This window comes from Hippichthys cyanospilos, chromosome 16 (assembly GCF_059441005.1).
Source record: "Hippichthys cyanospilos isolate Australia breed blue-spotted pipefish chromosome 16, RoL_Hcya_1.0, whole genome shotgun sequence".
In the NCBI taxonomy this organism is placed as follows: Eukaryota; Metazoa; Chordata; class Actinopteri; order Syngnathiformes; family Syngnathidae; genus Hippichthys; species Hippichthys cyanospilos.
In genome coordinates, this window is record NC_142384.1 from 16,410,563 (window position 1) to 16,427,626 (window position 17,064).

Here is a 17,064-nt window from a genome sequence, read left to right on the forward strand (position 1 = left end):
TAAAGGATGCAGAGTTCCAATAGAGTGGAGCTAATCCCTTCATGCCCTGTCGGTTTACCTGCTCGTTTGGGGGATTTGGCGACCTCTAGTGGCTTTTCTATCTATCTATCTATCTATCTATCTATCTATCTATCTATCTATCTATCTATCTATCTATCTATCTATCTATCTATCTATCTATCTATCTATCTATCTATCTATCTATCTATCTATCTATCTATCTATCTATCTATCTATCTATGTTTATGTTCGAAGTCTGAGAGGTACTTAAAAGAAGAACGTATTTACTTACCACTGCTCCTTAATAGTACTAACTAATTATGGACAGACGATGGCAGCAAATCCACGCTTATTGTGATAAAATTGTAGTTCTTTTCTACATTTTCTTGGCATATTCCATCTGTTTGTTTTCATTGCACATATTGAGCTGAACAGCCATACGTTTCCTTACAATTCGTTTCATATCCGGTTAGGTGGTTAACATCACTTCCTCTTTGCACACTCGTGTGTTTGAATCACAATAACAGTAAGGTACAATGCGACGGACACCTAAGTGTTGAATTATGAAATAGGCGAAGCTCACTTAGATGCTGACAACTCTTTAATATATCCAACCACAAATGATCAAATACAGAGTACAAATGTATCAGGCACAAGAAGTTTAAGTTCCGACGGCAGAAGTAGGCACAGTGTTGACCTTGTTTGAGAGGGGGAAAAAAAAAACTTGTGATGCTGTACCAGAAATTCCAAAATGGTTGAACAATAGCCACAACACGGTATAGCTCTTCTCAAATAATAAAGCACGACTCCAAACACGGTAAATCTTCCACAGTGTCAAAAAGTTAACTACCGAAATATTTGAAGCTTTTGTGTGATAAGCGCCTCCACCGTAAGTCTATGTATCTCAATACCAACTGTCTATTTTTGTTTCAAAGTATAGACAACTATTTGCCCGAGGACAAAAGAGAAGAATAGTTAAGAGTCCCTTCTAATTTGCACTACTGATGTGCTTCAGGCTAGTAACCCCGTCATCCGGAACTTGTTAGTCAAATATTCAGCTGTTAACGACATTTCCAGTCCAGGTCTCGTGTTTAGTTCCTGGTTTGAGGTGGGTGATGGTCACCTCGACCGCCTGGACCTTCTCAAACTTTGGAGGGATGGCGCACACCTTGTAGCTCACCTCATCACCTTCAATCGGCACGTACTCGCCCTCGATGCTGAAACGTGAATATTTCAATGCAATTGATCAAGTCCACTTTATTTGGATAGGCCTGGAGTTGCGTACTCATACCGCTATCGGTTTGAAAAAAAAAATGGTATCGAACATCCCCAGTATTCTCATAATATATTACAGTATATCCAATTAAAGACACCACAGCAGGAAATACTTCATACTATCACCAACGGACAGTTATTGTCGGCAGAGCATGATATCGAGCGCACGATTATGAGCTTACTCTGAGATGTGGACAAAGATGTCGCTTCCCCCATCAGCAGGTATGATGAAGCCATGGCCTTTGGAGCGGGAAAAACATTTGCACACACCAGAAAACACCGGACCTTCTGATGCGCGAGCTGCCCTGTATGGAAATGATGAACGATATCCGTGGTTATTTCATCGCAAGCAGATTACATATTTGGAAGTATACTCCAACAAAAGTGCTTAAATAGTAGGAGAAATACTTTGACTCGGATTGAAGTAGAATATCATATGAAAGGAAAGCGTGAAGAATTTTTACCCTCTTCTTAATTATATACAATGAAGATTTGGTTATTTTTACCCCCGAGATTTAGATTTAGGTCGATTTAGGTATGCATGCGGGGCATAAATTACCAATGGCTTAGCGTCCCGTGCGTCACTTTGCGCAGTTTGCCTTACCTAACTTTCCCTCGTGACAACAACCGAGCCAGAGCTGAACATTTTTTTTGCGCATTTGCCTTACCTAACTTTCCCTCGTGACAACAACCGAGCCAGAGCTGAACAATTTTTCCCCCCTGAAAAAGTGCCTCCAAGATGTGCCGTGGCTTGAAGCACACTTATAAATTTGGCGCAAGATTTACGACTCATGTCCTCAGCTAGCAGACAAAACTGGTGTGTTTATGATAACAGCACGGGAACGTGTGTGTGTGTGTGTGTGTGTGTGTGTGTGTGTGTGCCCTCACGCTGAACAGGTCCTGTTCCTACGAGTGGGCATGGGGCTAGGAATGTTCAAGCCCCGCATGGGTGAAGGTGAGCGATCTCTGTCCCTGCACATCGGAGGCTTCAGGGACTCTGATTGGACGGGAGGGAAAAACAAACAAACATCACATCATAATACAAAACACCTCTTACACACAGCAGCGCTTCAACAAATTTTGTTCTCCGACAAAGTCGTACAATAAGTATACCTTTTGTCCCATCGGTTGGTGATCCTCCGGAGTTCAACGGCGGCGGCGCTGATCGTTCCTGTGAAGACATGGTGGTGGATGAAAATAGGTAGGCACCTAAAAGGGATTCAAGGACCCTGAGTGGAGGACAAGCCAAAAATATATTTCAGTCTCAGGTTAGTAACTCCAGTTAACGCATGTCGTATTTGTGTTTACCCTCTCAAAAGCGAGATAAGAGATACGATACGAGATTGAGATGTATTTCAGTATTACAAGGTGGTATCAGGATTTATCCATCGGGTTTGAATCTAAATCAGGGGAGGAGAACTCATTTTGTGAAAGGGCCATGTCAGCGGCGAATCAAGTTATTATTCTTGGTTCTGTTGCATATATTTTTCCTTCTGAGTCCTTAATCGAAAAATCGTAATTGTAATAGCGACGACTCATGAAGGGTTCTACATCACAGGTGTGAAACTAAAGGCCCGATCACATCATTTTATGTGGCCCACGAAATGCTCAACCTACTTCAAATTTCTGGTTGTCTTCAAGTTGTCTATTTTTACCTATTCACCTATTTTTAACAGTTTTTATCGGCCTCCGATTTCAAAACTAGCAAAGCATTTGACGAACCAGAAAATGGATTTGACTTCACAGTCATTCCTGCCCATAAAGGACATTTAAACACTTAATAGAGATTTTGCATCATCTTGATAAGGTTTTTCCTCAAAATGAAAACACTCCTATTACCACTTGGACTCGAATCGTTTCGGCACCGCAGCAGCAGACACATTTTGAGACTAGGGTTCAGTCTGGATTCATGAGATAGTGTCTTGAGGAGACGGGAAGGGGAGGGTTGGGGATTACAGTAGAAGAGGACAGACTGCAACGAAAACACCCTGCAAAGACCATCTGGGGTTGACAGACAGACCACCGGAGCACCACCTCAAAAAAAAAACAAAACAACTAAAGCAAGGACAGGAACGGCATGTTAAATGAAAGCCTATTGGATGGTGTCAATCTAAACTGAATTATTCATTATAAAGGAAACTTGGAAAAGTGAGCAGTGGGTCTTTAGGACGAATAACAATCAAATGAAGATTAACACGTTATTAAAGTCATCTGTTTTACAAAAAAAAAAAAAAAAAATCACATCACACCTCTACTAGCACTCACATTCACAGTTATAAGCTAAACGCATCACACAGTTTGAACGAAGAGAAAAAAAGTCAGCACAAAGGCCAGCCGCCCTCCTAACTCAATAGACGGGACTTTGATGAGATTACAGTTTCTCCACACCACACAGCAACTGTGCTGTTGATTTATGACCGATGACACCCGCTCAAACAGGGGAAAAGATTTCAACTTGGCAATCGCAAGCAAAGATGTTTAGAAGGAGCAAACGCATTAGAATCTTGCGTTGTGCGTATGCAGTGGGCCCCCGTGTAACGACATTAATCCGTTCCGCGGTTGGGGTCGTAAGACGGGCAATCCAAACCTACGTTAAATAGCTAATGCGTTTAGAACCCTAGAAAAAAACATAAACATTGTACATATTAAAAACCGGTACCAAAATAATACAGTAAGTGCTACGTATATATAATATACAAGTATACAATCAGAAAACATCATAAATAAAAAATATATACATCGCCATCAAGCCGATCCATGACCATATTTCAAGGTATCGTCACTTGCAATTATCGCTAATATTACAATTTCTGTTATTCGACAATCCGGGCTCTCCGTTGTTGGATTTTGCACTTCATAACACACAATGGGAGACAAATAGATTACTTGATATTACATAAAGTTTGTATTTAAAAAAGTACCAAAGAAGGGTGAAAAAAAACAGATTTACTGGTAGGTGACTATCACCACACAATCAAATCAAATAGAACGGTAGCACAAGTTCCACTGAAGTTTGTGTACGTCATACGCGCACTCACACACACACACACACACACACACCTGAGCGTTGTGGAATTTTCCAAAATTGGTCACTGTTAGTACTAACCAGAGAGCCTGCTGATACAGCAAATACCAGCCCAGCGGGGTGAATGAAAACACGCACACGCACAAAACAGGAAGGATGACCAATTTCAACAATCCGCTGATCTCACTGCTTCACTTTGAAATAGGGACAGACCATCAAATCAATCTGAAATCCTGTTTACAGGAAACTCATATTACAAAGGTCAATTATACAGAGGGAGGAAACAGTGCGTGAACTCTGGAATTTCTACATAGGTTGCTCATAAATCGTGACCCAATCGTTATCGAAATCACAAGAATTAACAGTGGATTTAAACTAATATCGTGTATTTATTGAAAGTAAGTGAACGCGCATATTTGGTACTAATAACCTCAATCAAATATTTGCAATAGTTGCAGATCAGACATGCGTAATGATATGGATGAATTTTGGAAGGGCGAATAAGTGTGCACCTCAAATTTGTTCATTTGATTGGCTAGCGTATTAGCCGCAGTCACAAACTGTTGGATCAACAAACAAACTAATTTGGGGCATATTGTCATAAATGACAACAGTCTGATAAAGAAAGTACAACTTAAACACTTGCGCGCCAAATCTCAACTGAGCCTCACTTCCTCACTACAAAATGTAATTTCAACAGCAGCCAGAGGGGGCGCCAAAAAACAAAGATCTTGCCAAACAATGCACAAGTAAATGAACTGTTGAAGAATAAACTAAAACTAAAAAATGTAAGTTGCCCACCTCTGTATATCATATACATGTGACACTACTTGTTTTTAAAGTACTGGCATGTTCCATCATTTTACAAGTCCCGCCCACTTCAGAATAGATTTTCCTGCATGTGGCCCCTGACCTAACACGTGTTTGACAATGGCTTTTACGGCTCCATTAACATTACAGCTGATGAATATTAATGTCATGAAAGTCAAATACATCTGATTCCAGACCCATGTTTTTCATAATACACCCTTCAAACAGTAAACAAATCGACAAAAATGCTCTTAATCCACAGACAACAGGATTTATTTTTTTTTTCTCCAAGGTGATATCCTTGAATTGTCTCGAACGCGACCATCCTTTTTATGTGGCGGGAAGTCCTGTCGCCTCCCATCCTGCCGGGCCCTTACTTACAGACCACAAAAGCTCTGTGGTTGTGCCGTAGTCATCAATGGAACAAGAAATGTCTACAAATCGTTGCATGAAAGCATTAGACCCCAATTGATTATTCCAATTAGATTGTTAGGACCCATTATGCACACAAGCACTTTGCTGTTGAAAAAAAAAAAAAAGAATCTGACCTTGATTTTTTTTTTTTTTTTTTTTGGGGGGGGGGGGGGGGGGGTGCAAATGTGTAACGTGAATGTTTTGCAACTAGAAAACTGGGCAGTTATTTTGATGAAACTAAATATATACAGAATAGTGTACAGTAACTGTACTGTTATCCTTTCCCATCCCGTCCAGGAGTCGTTTCCAGCCTTGCCCTTATTGGTCGAAGGTCGCGCTGGGAGCCAATCGCGTATCTTGGAGGAGTGCCCGTGAGTTTATTCGACAGATTGGCTGAGCAGTCCTCCTCATGAGACTCACACACAAGCTGTGAGGGAGCGGCAGCAAATGGTTGTAAATCTCTTACTTCGATTTCTTGTGTAATAAATTGGAATTTCACATGTAAACTTTGCTCGTTATTGTGTTTGGTCAGCTAGAGGCTTCACTGTGATCCGACTTCCGAGCGCTATCCGAGGGCAACTGCGGATTTTTGTGATCCTGACTACGGACAAGGGATGGAACCGGGAAGGGATAACAGTACACTTACTGTATAAAGTTGAATCATTTATGATTGAAGTATCTACAGTACAGCAGTAATATTTGCCTTAAATATATTTAAAACTTGGCGGATTTCACTTTTCTTGGGGGATTTTTGGTCCCGATTAATCGTGAAAAACAAGGCATTGCTTACATAATGTGGTTGAACATACCGAAAGGAAAAAGACGCTAAATAAAAGTCAGCGCGTCAACTAACAGCCAAAGCAGCAAAGTTTGAACAATGGGCAAAATATAATTATGAAAAACATGTTTAATTCATTAAATGCCCTGGGCGTATTTAAATAAAAAGCGTAAGACATATTGATATAGCCAAGCAAGCTATCACTATTTCTTGCCATTAAATACGTGTTTTATCATCAAATATCAGCATCTTTCTGAATATGCTCACAAAACCAAATTCAGCCAGTCTTAACGTATGCAAGGACCACCGCTTGCTTCAGGCGGCTTTTGAAGACCCGAATCCATCGGCATGAGACGGAAGCTAACTCACGTCCACTACGGAGCCAGCGGTGAGCCGCTAAGGCAGAGAGCGTGAACCTCAAACACAAGCTGCCCATTATATTGCGTCCTTTGTGGGCTTGAAAGCGTGTGTGGGTGTGCGTATGCATGGAGAAGGCCAAATGGGATGTGTTGACGCAACTGAAGATGAGGGTTCTGATCCTGCAACGGGATGATTCATCCTCGACATGCGTCAGCGCCGCATCCCTTCACTGAACGTAAATTCGCACCTTGTTTGTTAGCTTGTCGTCAAAACGCACGTAAACCGAATGACATCATCGTATGTTTGGACTTTTTCAAATGATCTACAATACGCAATCATATCCAAGATTGAAAAGGGCAATTTTAATACTTGAAAGTCACATGGACAGTGGCGCATCTGTTTATATTGATTATAAATTAGTGTATTGAAAAACCAACTTGTATTTCTAAAAAATGTCTAGATTTAATTGTTGGTCAAATTACATGCTACTATTGTACGAGACAATCTGTACCGCTTCTCCAAGTTTTCCGTTCTGCAGTAGCATTGCATGGCATATTTTAACTCTTTCAGTGCCATGGACGAGAATTCTCATCTTTTATAATAATAATAACAATAATAAATAACAAAATTCTCCTCAAATACTTTTTTATGAAGGGTAGCTGACATATATAAGATATAAGCCAATTGAGCACTGTAGTGATAACTATGACCATCGGATGGCAGTGTTTCCACACTTAAAACACAGCTATTACCTACGTCAATTCTAACTGAAGAATGGAGGTCAATCTTTCACATGGCAGCACCCATATTTACATAGATATAGCAAACGATATTCTCCTTGAAAGATGAGTCAAAATGCAAAATATATAATAACACAGCCACGTCGCAGAAAACTTCGATGATAAAATAAATAATCTTAAGGCCGTTTTTTTTTTTAAACGGATTACGAAACAATCCCTAAATCACTTGCCTGAGATTGCAATTTCAGTCCCAAAACAACTTATCTTTCAGGCCTACCGCTGAATAAAGAAAGCCATTTTACAAAACAGACACGCTTCCAAAAGACAGAATTGTGGCATATTTGCTGGGTCTTACATAGTGCTTGTCACAATTGGGTCAGCACGACCTGCTCGATTTTCACACAGCTGATGGGAAGAAGGGCATCGAGTCCAAAAAACATAAGAGCACAAAACCATTATGACGCAGCAAATTCAGCCCTCACATTTTCATCCGTTATCGACTCAAGTCACTACAACGCCAATTTGTGTTTTTTACTGATGAAATGACTATGTTTTTTTTTTTTTTTTGTAGTGCACGTACTTGGATGTCCAACCTATATTTCGTGACACAGTTTCACACCGTGTTACGTCATAAAAATAACTTTTCATCTTCGATTGTATGAGATCAAATGAACCTCTGAATTTACCAGGTCAAAATCTACTACTACATGAATTAAAATTTTATCTATCAATAGCAATCGCGCTATCTATTCTTAGTAAGAATGAGTACTCAAGAACATCCCTAAAAATGATACAAGATTTTTGCTTTCAGCAACAAAAAAGCTTTCCTGCTGTAAGACACTACATACATGACAAATACGCCATTGATACATGCTGTATTTTATTTTCCTACTTTTCTGTGTTTTGTAGGGCATACAGAATATGAATTGGTGTCCATGGTGATAATTGAGGTTCCTGTGTGATTAAGCAGACTGAATAAGGATTGGGTTACAATAAAAACTGGAAGAAAATGATCACAATTAGGTATCAAACACAAAGAGTACGGTGTGTGTTCCATGTTTGGCGGCCGTTAGCTTTAATGTGTTAATTACCTACTCGGGTCAGAGGTATTAAAAAAAATAATAAAAAATAAATATCAAAATGTTTAGGGCATCAGCCCTATTCATACATGTCTAAAGATTGTTTTGGGGGTGAACCTTTATGTACAAAAATTGTAAAAATGCGAATGGCAAAAGTAACTACGCTGTATATTTATATCTTTATGAAATTGAAGTAGGAATATTATTATGTTAGAGTATTATGACTTTTGAAGACTTGCATTATGGGAGTCCAGGCTAAGCCAATCATCGAAGTCATTGAAAGGCTTGCAAATGTCATACTTTGGCCGCTAGCGCCACCCCGTGGTTTTGGGGTGTCAACACAAAAATTTCTATCGCACCCCCATTTGCGAATTGCCGTTGACAGGATTCAAGCAAAAATCGGGGGAAATGCATGATTAAATAAAATCTGAATTACAACATGTCCAAAATGGACACTATTTTTTATTTTGAATGTCAGTAAATGAGCTCGACAGGGGCTAAATTTGACATCTGTACGGTGTACCCCTCCACCTCCTGCTTGCAACCATTTATTTGGCTCAGGTGAAAAATATGGAGAGGTGTTGCATCGTGCCCGAGCGATGCGATAATTGCATGAACTATAATGCAAAAAAAAAGGAACTATTGTTAAAAACTGGGCGTAAAAAAGAAGGTCACAAATTCAATACGCAAGTATGAAATTACAACCTCAAGCTATTTGGCCCGTTAGTGGACTTCAACCTGTTGTAGTCAGCTGCGTGACATCAATAGTCATGGTGACAAACCCATCAACTTCAACGAACCACTTGCCCACCCCGTCATCTGATGTTTTATGTTTCAAACAAAAACATGCGTCAACGAGGTTCCCTCTGCACCTCTGCTAATCCTCCTTGCATTGCATTTACTTGAGCTATGCCTACACATTTGCTTGCAGAGCAAATCGCAAAACGATATAAACCATCTATATTTTTTAGGCCTTTGTGATGTAAGTCCAAAATTGTGACGGATTTTATGTTTGTTCATTCCCTTACTGATACCTTTTAGCAGGAGGTGGATACAAGGAAGTGTCAAAAGACTGCAAGACAATTCAGCAGCTAAAATGTGTGGGTTTTTTTTTTTTTTATGTTCTAAATCTCTCCTATTTCTTAAACCAGGCGTAACCTATGTTCTTAATGCTCAAGATCATGGGTGTCAAACTCAACTCGCTGGTTCCAGTTCCCAGTGAATAGCAGCCACCACCTGTATATATATTGTTGTAAAAAAATAAAAAATAGATAGATAGATAGATAGATAGATAGATAGGTAGATAGATAGATAGATAGATAGATAGATAGATAGATAGATAGATAGATAGATAGATAGATAGATATTCAAATGGCGTCAATTAGAAAGGCATCTCAGAACTATGTGCAAGCGATTTATTCATTCAGATCATATAAAAAGCAATATAACACAAAGGTTTTTTAATGCTTGACTTTAAACATTGCTTTCAACCAATGTGCACTGTGCATTACAATTAATACATTTAGTATTAAAAAATATTACAATGTTACACACTGTCCCTTTAATTGGTCTGTAGATCAATGCAAGTAATTGCTGTTTTGCATGAAAGGTGCATCTAGCCATTTTTTCATTTATGTTTAGAGGTCTGAGTTATGGCATTTACATTCCTTCTAAAGTGCCTAAAAAAGGGAAACAACTTCAAAGAACAAGTGCGTTTGTAATGCCTGGATTTTGAATTGGCTTATTTCCTCCTATTTCGATCGATTGTGCTGGCACCAATTATAGTTCCTGGTGATTGCATAATCTTTCTTTTTTTATATGTGTACGAAAAAACGTCTCTTTTGCATTTGACGGGCAAGTTACAACAGCTGTATACCCGCAACCTATACATACCTAACACGCACACGCAACATAAACATACCTAACGCACGCACACACATAAAACGATAATGAAATGGTAATCAACATTTAGCCAGTCTCACCTAAGTTGCAGCACTTTATTAACTCAGAACTTCATTAACTCATAGGGAGCGGTGCGTTTTCTAGCAACAAAGAATGCCTGTCACGAACGCTATTAAACGCACAAGTGAAAATCGCAAAAGGAACCCGCAATAGATTGTAGATTTTTTTTTTTTTTTAAATCGATGATGTTCCGAAAGTGAACATTTGAGTCACTGACTCACCGTCTCCTTTCACGTGGCGCAGAACGTTGACGGGCCAAAGCAAATCAGGTGCTGCGTTATTTAGATGATTTCCGTCGAACAGGTTGTGAAGGTCCTGCGTTGCTCAGATGGCGAGGTTGGATTCACCCAAGAACTTCCAGCAACATTGTTTGTTACGATGCCTCTCACTATTTTACTGAATGGGCGGAGCCGCCCAGGTAGTGACGTCACATAATAGCACGTTACCGTAATGACGGCAAGAAGCGGGCTTTCACAAAAACAAAATCAACAGCACGCAATTTGGTGATTTTTGGACATCACTTAGATCTGCTCAGAGGAAAAGTACCGGTTGTCTTTACTTAAATGAAAGTAGATGCGTAAAAACAAATGAATTATAAAATATCTTTATAGTCATTGCTATGGTGTACAACGAAATTGGGGATTTGAAGAGCGAAGAGCTGCTGCAGTTTTGCAGATACCTCGGTCTGTGGAAAGAACGGTTTTGGCTACTACAATTGTCACGACTCAGGACAAGTAAATTGTGAGTTGTGACCAAAAGAGAAGGTGGGATGAAAGATGGAAGACCTTTGCTCCACGGCTCAGCTTCTTCTGTACTATACTCTGCATCATCATGTTATTTTGTTACATGACACGCAAACGGAGATAAAGGTTTTGAGTTCTTTCTTCTACCTTGTGGAAGAAAGTTTTGTTTTGGATAATATTGTGCAGCCATTCTGAAGCTGTATTTTGAATTTGAAGTGATAATTTAAAAATGTATATCAAAGTCTTTTGCTTTTTTACAATGCAACAGTGGCCTCTAGTGGCAAGGGAAATATAAACGCAATGTGAATGGAAACAAAACTGGGTCAAATTTGCTGTAAAATAAAAGTGCAAGCCTGACATCAAAATTCCATCATAAGATGTCATAAAAGAGTATTATCTGCTGAGGAATGAAAAGGATATTTTACTTTCACTTTTTCCCTACAGAGAATGAATTGCCTCCCTCTAAATGTCTCCTGCATCTTCTTCTCTCACAACTACATCTTCAAGTCCTCTTTTATTACATATATACCATACTCATACAAACACAGGAAAGGTCAGCACCATTTTGATTATCGCGGCGCCAAAATCTTACCCTCCAAAGCCCGTCCGCTTCATCTCGCTCGATAGGACGGGAGGAAACTTTTGTCGGCAAAAAAAAAGTCATTGTTCTAATGGGAACAATGTTAAAAGAAGGCTGGATTTAAAAGACATAAAACAAAGGAGTCAAATAGTTGTTAGAATCCAAGGAAATTGTATTGCATACAAACTGTCTGAAATGTTCTTTTGAAATTCACACCTTTGAACAAACACATTTCACAGTCACTTTTACATAAGTGACAAAGTGGGTTAACTAGTTAGGCTGAACGTATTTAGACCAATATTTGGCACCTTATATGTGCTAATTCCAGACTTTGCGCATACACACACACACACACACTCACAGACCCATTAAGAGGAACAAATATATATATTTAGGGAGCATTGTTTATACACTATCATCTCTATAAATCAAGCAAATGTTGAATTCAAATCTGAATCATAATTTAAATCATTCATTTACATTAGCAGCAACTTCACAGACAGGAGACTGCATAACCTTTCAACTACCAGAGCATCTGCGCCATTATACGGATTATATATATGGATAGTTTGGAAAGGCAACCATAGCAGCCATCCCAGACTTTTAAAACGCTACTGCTGAATTCAAAACGCCTGTAAACATTGTTTTGCAGCCTTTTTCAACAGTAGCGATGAGCTAAAACGTGTTGGTCTGTGCCGGCGCTCAAGTAACCAATACAGTACATTTATTTGGTTATTGCACACATAAAATGTCATCAGTTTTAAAAAGGGAACATCATTTAACACCGATGAAAATAATTGCCCATCTACATTGTGTTCCGCTGTTCCCAATGCAAGATTCAAATCTATTTTACACTTACAAGCGTCGCTAGATTCACAGTCCAGCGCGATTTGTTCTTGGGTCCCTATGTCACAATTTGAAATGAACTTAAATCATGGACTCAAAATCGGCAGCCGCAATATCAGACACCGTACTTGATCCTGTACGTGAAATCAATGATCTGAGTATATATCACAATCCAAATGTAGACATACATGTTAATTAACTGGATGAGGCGAAAATGTAAAATTTAGGTCAGTTTTGACCCACTGGACTCTATTCCATAGATAGCTCATTACTGCTTAGTTCTGGTGCTACACTGAACGCACACTCCTGTCACAACGATGGAATGAAATAGTAGTGTTGAGATAGAATACCTGATGACCCCCCCCGCTCCCAAATGCTCCGCACCATCAGTCACATTGCACTTTTGAGAACGATGCGGTGCGGGCACAATTTTCAGCGACGCGCGCGCAGATACGGTGCGTCAAACTTGCACCGAGTCGGGATAGACCCAGGATCTTTGTCCGTTCCACGATAGAACTGCATTAGGGAAGACTGGTGAAAAAAAACTGAACACTTGGGGCTCCTGGAGAGGGAAAAAAGGGGGAGAGAGAACATTAGAAAGAGAAATGAAATAAATAGCGGGAACGGGACACAAACCGGCAACGTTGCGTCACATTGTTCGGCTGTATTGTATGCCAGTCTTGGAGGCGATATTGGACCACGGTAGCAGAGATCGCAGCAGAGTCTGGGCCTGTCGATATAACCTCTGTGGGATGGAGCAGGGGCTGAGGTTGGCTAGAGTTGCACCAATGTGCTGGATATAATCAGTGGAATCCCGAGTTAAAGAAAAATAAACGGACCGATGTCATCAACTCGCTAGTGCCACGGACAAGAATTCCCGTCATGTCAAGTGAGAGGCTTACATAGTTTGGCCAAGCGTGACATTTACCGCATCCTGCGGCCTGGATCTGACCCGCAAGACTTTGAGAAGCTCTTAGAAAAAATAGGATCGAACACATGAATCTGCTGTCCATACCAACAGACAAAAATTCAGACTTTTTCAAGCAATGCCTCGATGAGCACTGCATCTTACAAGCGGAAGTGACCAGTAGAGTTGAACACTAAACTAGCCTTCACGTTAGCAATAGCATCTAGCTTCATTGTGCTACTGCTCAGTGCAGGTAAAATCCTTCGCCATCTGGTCCATTACTGGACATTTGGCTTTGGTCGGTGTTGTTTTACAAAAAATAAGTCTTGCATTTCTTAAATTTACCACCAGCTCAGCAGTTAGGACACAACATTTCTGTAGGTCGCATGACACATGACCTCTGAGTGGGTTTTCAATTTCTTCTGTATGTATGTCAGTAAGTGGGCGCCACTCAGTGTCCAAAATGAGACACTACAGAACTATTTTATTGTGTTCAATTTCTCTTGCACTTCTCTATACCCCTTGAAAAGAAGTTGCACATCACATATCTTGATTGGGGCATGTTGCTTCCATTGCTCGTGTGATAAAAAATAACTGGGAAGAGTTTTAGAAAAAAAAACACAGCATAAAAAGTTACTATGTTGAAAGGAGAAAAACAATTCCAATTGGATCTGTTGGATTTTTTCCACCAAATTATTCAGCCTCGGCATACGCCCTGTTTAAATGGTTTGGCTCTATTTCACCAGTAGTTGTTGAACTGTAACTCTTATTCTACACTTTGTGAACTCAAATCTCAAATCAACACGCTCTGCAGACTAAAAACGCTTAGAGTAAAGAAAAAAAATGTCCGCTTCGACCAAAAGGATATAATATTGTCCAAGGCGGATGACCCCCATTGATGTATAGCACATATGTGAATCCATCTTTCAGGACGCCGCGTATGGAGTAGTAGTAGGGCAGGTAGTGATGTTGCTTGAAGTCCCTGTTCTCGTAGAAGTGGATGGCAGTGTTATTGGTGGTGAGAACATGCAGGTAGATTGCCTTGCAGTGGTCCTGGGCTGTTGTGGAAATGTGCTCCTTCAGACTGTCCAGCAGTAAGGAGCCTGAATGGAGACACGGGCAGAAAAAGACCCATGTCAAAATAGATGAGATTTGCCATTTAAAGTAACCGTGTGATATATTTACAGTTATTAGTTTTGAAAACTCGCTCTAAATTTCAATAAGGTGTCAATAAATGTGTTCTATCAAAACAACGTGTTGTCATATTTAATGGTAGGTCTAGTAACTGCGATTTATATTACATGGGGACACAATGAGTCTTTAAATTGAGATTTTGTGGCGCTATTGGTGCTAGCGGTTATGGTGACAATGTTTTGAATTCTTGTGAGCGCTTTCAGTAGGAAAGTAAACAATACCTATGCCATGTTTCCGGAACTCTTTCACCACTCCCAGGCTGAGGATATAGGCTACCTGTGTGTCCACAGGGAAACTAGATGCAAGAACATCTCCATCCTGACACACATAAACAATCAAAAACGGCATTCGCTGAAACATTACAGTAATTGTTCAACTGAATTGAGATGCCTTTCATTATACACCCACAAAAGCAATTTTTTTTAAGAAGAAAACATGTTTAATAAAGACGTTTTTTTTTAAATGAAAAGTAAACTAATCATTTCATTGGCATGGTCATATCATCCTACCTCTTTATGTACTTTGGTCCGACTTTTGATCTCAGCCACAATCATTCCCACAATGCCTCCTCTGAAGGTGGCAGCGAGAGAAAAGAACTTCTTGTTTGAGGTGATGTCCTGGTACCATGAGTCTGGGTACCTGGGTTCAGGTCACAAGTCAAAACATGATGTTATTCAGCGATCAAGGCCAAAAAAAAAAACAAAAAAAACTGCGGTGTGAACATGAAACGTTTAAATTGAACATGAACACTCTCTCCATAAAATCATCCTTACTCAATCGGGAACCAGTCACCACAGAGCAGTTTCACGCTGTCTATGTCATCGTGGCACAGGAACCGTAGCTGGACTTCACTGAGAGCTGCGGGAGGCACCACGTCACTCATTCACACCTTGAAAAAAAAAACAAGAAACGGTAGACTGAATGAGTCAAACTCACAGATTATTGAGGTTTTTATGAGAGAACAAATTAGTGAAAAGTGTAAAGTAAAAGTTGATTTCTGTGATCAGTTGGCAAATAACACAAACTTGGAATGACAATGTCACCATTAGATGCCCTCATAATAAAGATTTATCCTTTATCCTTTATATCGCTTTTAATTCAGTAAATGCTAAACTACACTGCACAAGCAAGCTAGTGCCGATATACAGTGGCTTGCGAAATTATTTGGCCCCCTTGAACTTTGTGACCTTTTTGCCACATTTCAGGCTTCAAACATAAGGATATAAAACTGTAATTTCTTGTGAAGAATGAAGAACAACAAAGTTCAAGGGGGCCAAATAGTTTCGCAAGCCACTGTACGATGGATTACAAATGGAGACCACAGGCTCAGCAGTTAGGAACATAAAATCAATTAAGCTGACAGTGAGAACAATGTGAGGAAGCTTAAAATGTATATGCCACGCAAGGGGAATGGTGATTAGAATGAAACAAAATCAAATAAACAACTTCTAAAAAGGGGCTACAGTGCAGAATGAGAAATTCGAGTTTATTACATTTATTTTATAAGCTCTGCAAAATTGCGATTTTTTTTTTAATTCTCTTTGTAGCAGACATTGATAAAAAAAAAATAAACTGCCTGCACAACTGGATCATTGAGTTTAGAACATTTACACTTTTTTGAGGGGGGGGTCTGCTCAGTTTAACCACACAAGCTACAATGGAACAACACATTTTATAATTATCAGAGAGTTGGAAAAAAACAGCTTGACGCTGCTTCACGTCAGATGAGAGCAGTTAAGCTAACATTTCAAATAGGCTAACGGTTTCCTACCTTATTTCAACCCTCGAACCAAAGGAAAGTCAAAGAGATTTAACTTGTTTGGTTACAAGCCGGGCGGATCCCTACTTTGGATACAGCATTACAGAACACACGTCCACTCTTGATTCTCATTACTGTCATCGATTTTAGGCTGAAGCTAAAGTAAGCTAACCTGGTCAAAAACTGAGACCGGATGTTTTTTTCCTGTATACTGCAGCTACGGAAATGACGTCACGCTGACATTTGCTTCCCCTTCCCCTCTGACGGCAGGCTTTTTGGTGCATCCACCTACTGGCTTATTAATGAATCGCTACACTCGTCACAGTGCAATACAACGACACACGTTTTAATTTAAACATTGCGTAAGCGTTTCGTTTGTAAAATATATTATAATCCATAAACATTTCAATTGAATTGCAATATTCACTGCACCTTTCAAAAGTATGTTTATCCCTGCATTTTCCCTTAATGGATTTTGGTTTCAGGAGGAACCTAAATTCACCTTAATCTCTACATGTTACTTTAATTTGACTTTATAAAAACTTTAAAATTGACATGTTACTGCTCTATGTTTATATTATATTTTTTGTAT

At 39.6% G+C, this 17,064-nt stretch overlaps 2 protein-coding genes across 3 annotated transcripts; both read right to left on the reverse strand.

The window, feature by feature from the left end:
- Positions 1-579: 579 nt before the first annotated feature.
- carhsp1 (calcium regulated heat stable protein 1) lies at positions 580-10,856 on the reverse strand. 2 transcript variants are annotated; one of them, XM_088437050.1, is made up of 5 exons: positions 10,665-10,856; positions 2,389-2,446; positions 2,164-2,272; positions 1,458-1,580; positions 580-1,217 (listed from the first exon to the last, which is right to left on the reverse strand). In XM_088437050.1, exons 3-5 carry the CDS (start codon positions 2,253-2,255, stop codon positions 1,055-1,057), a joined length of 378 nt encoding a protein of 125 aa, XP_088293176.1. In that variant the 5' UTR covers positions 2,256-2,272; positions 2,389-2,446; positions 10,665-10,856; the 3' UTR covers positions 580-1,054. The 2 variants fall into 2 exon arrangements, with proteins under 2 accessions (XP_088293176.1, XP_088293175.1); XM_088437049.1 differs by having other exon boundaries at positions 2,389-2,504; positions 10,665-10,855.
- A 1,060-nt stretch (positions 10,857-11,916) lies between these two features.
- On the reverse strand, positions 11,917-16,696 carry naa60 (N-alpha-acetyltransferase 60, NatF catalytic subunit). Its single transcript, XM_088436078.1, has 7 exons — positions 16,485-16,696; positions 15,487-15,602; positions 15,223-15,352; positions 14,935-15,031; positions 14,388-14,622; positions 13,249-13,418; positions 11,917-13,174 (listed from the first exon to the last, which is right to left on the reverse strand). The coding sequence occupies exons 2-6, from the start codon at positions 15,594-15,596 to the stop codon at positions 13,262-13,264; spliced, it is 729 nt and encodes a 242-aa protein (XP_088292204.1). The 5' UTR covers positions 15,597-15,602; positions 16,485-16,696; the 3' UTR covers positions 11,917-13,174; positions 13,249-13,261.
- Positions 16,697-17,064: the final 368 nt, after the last annotated feature.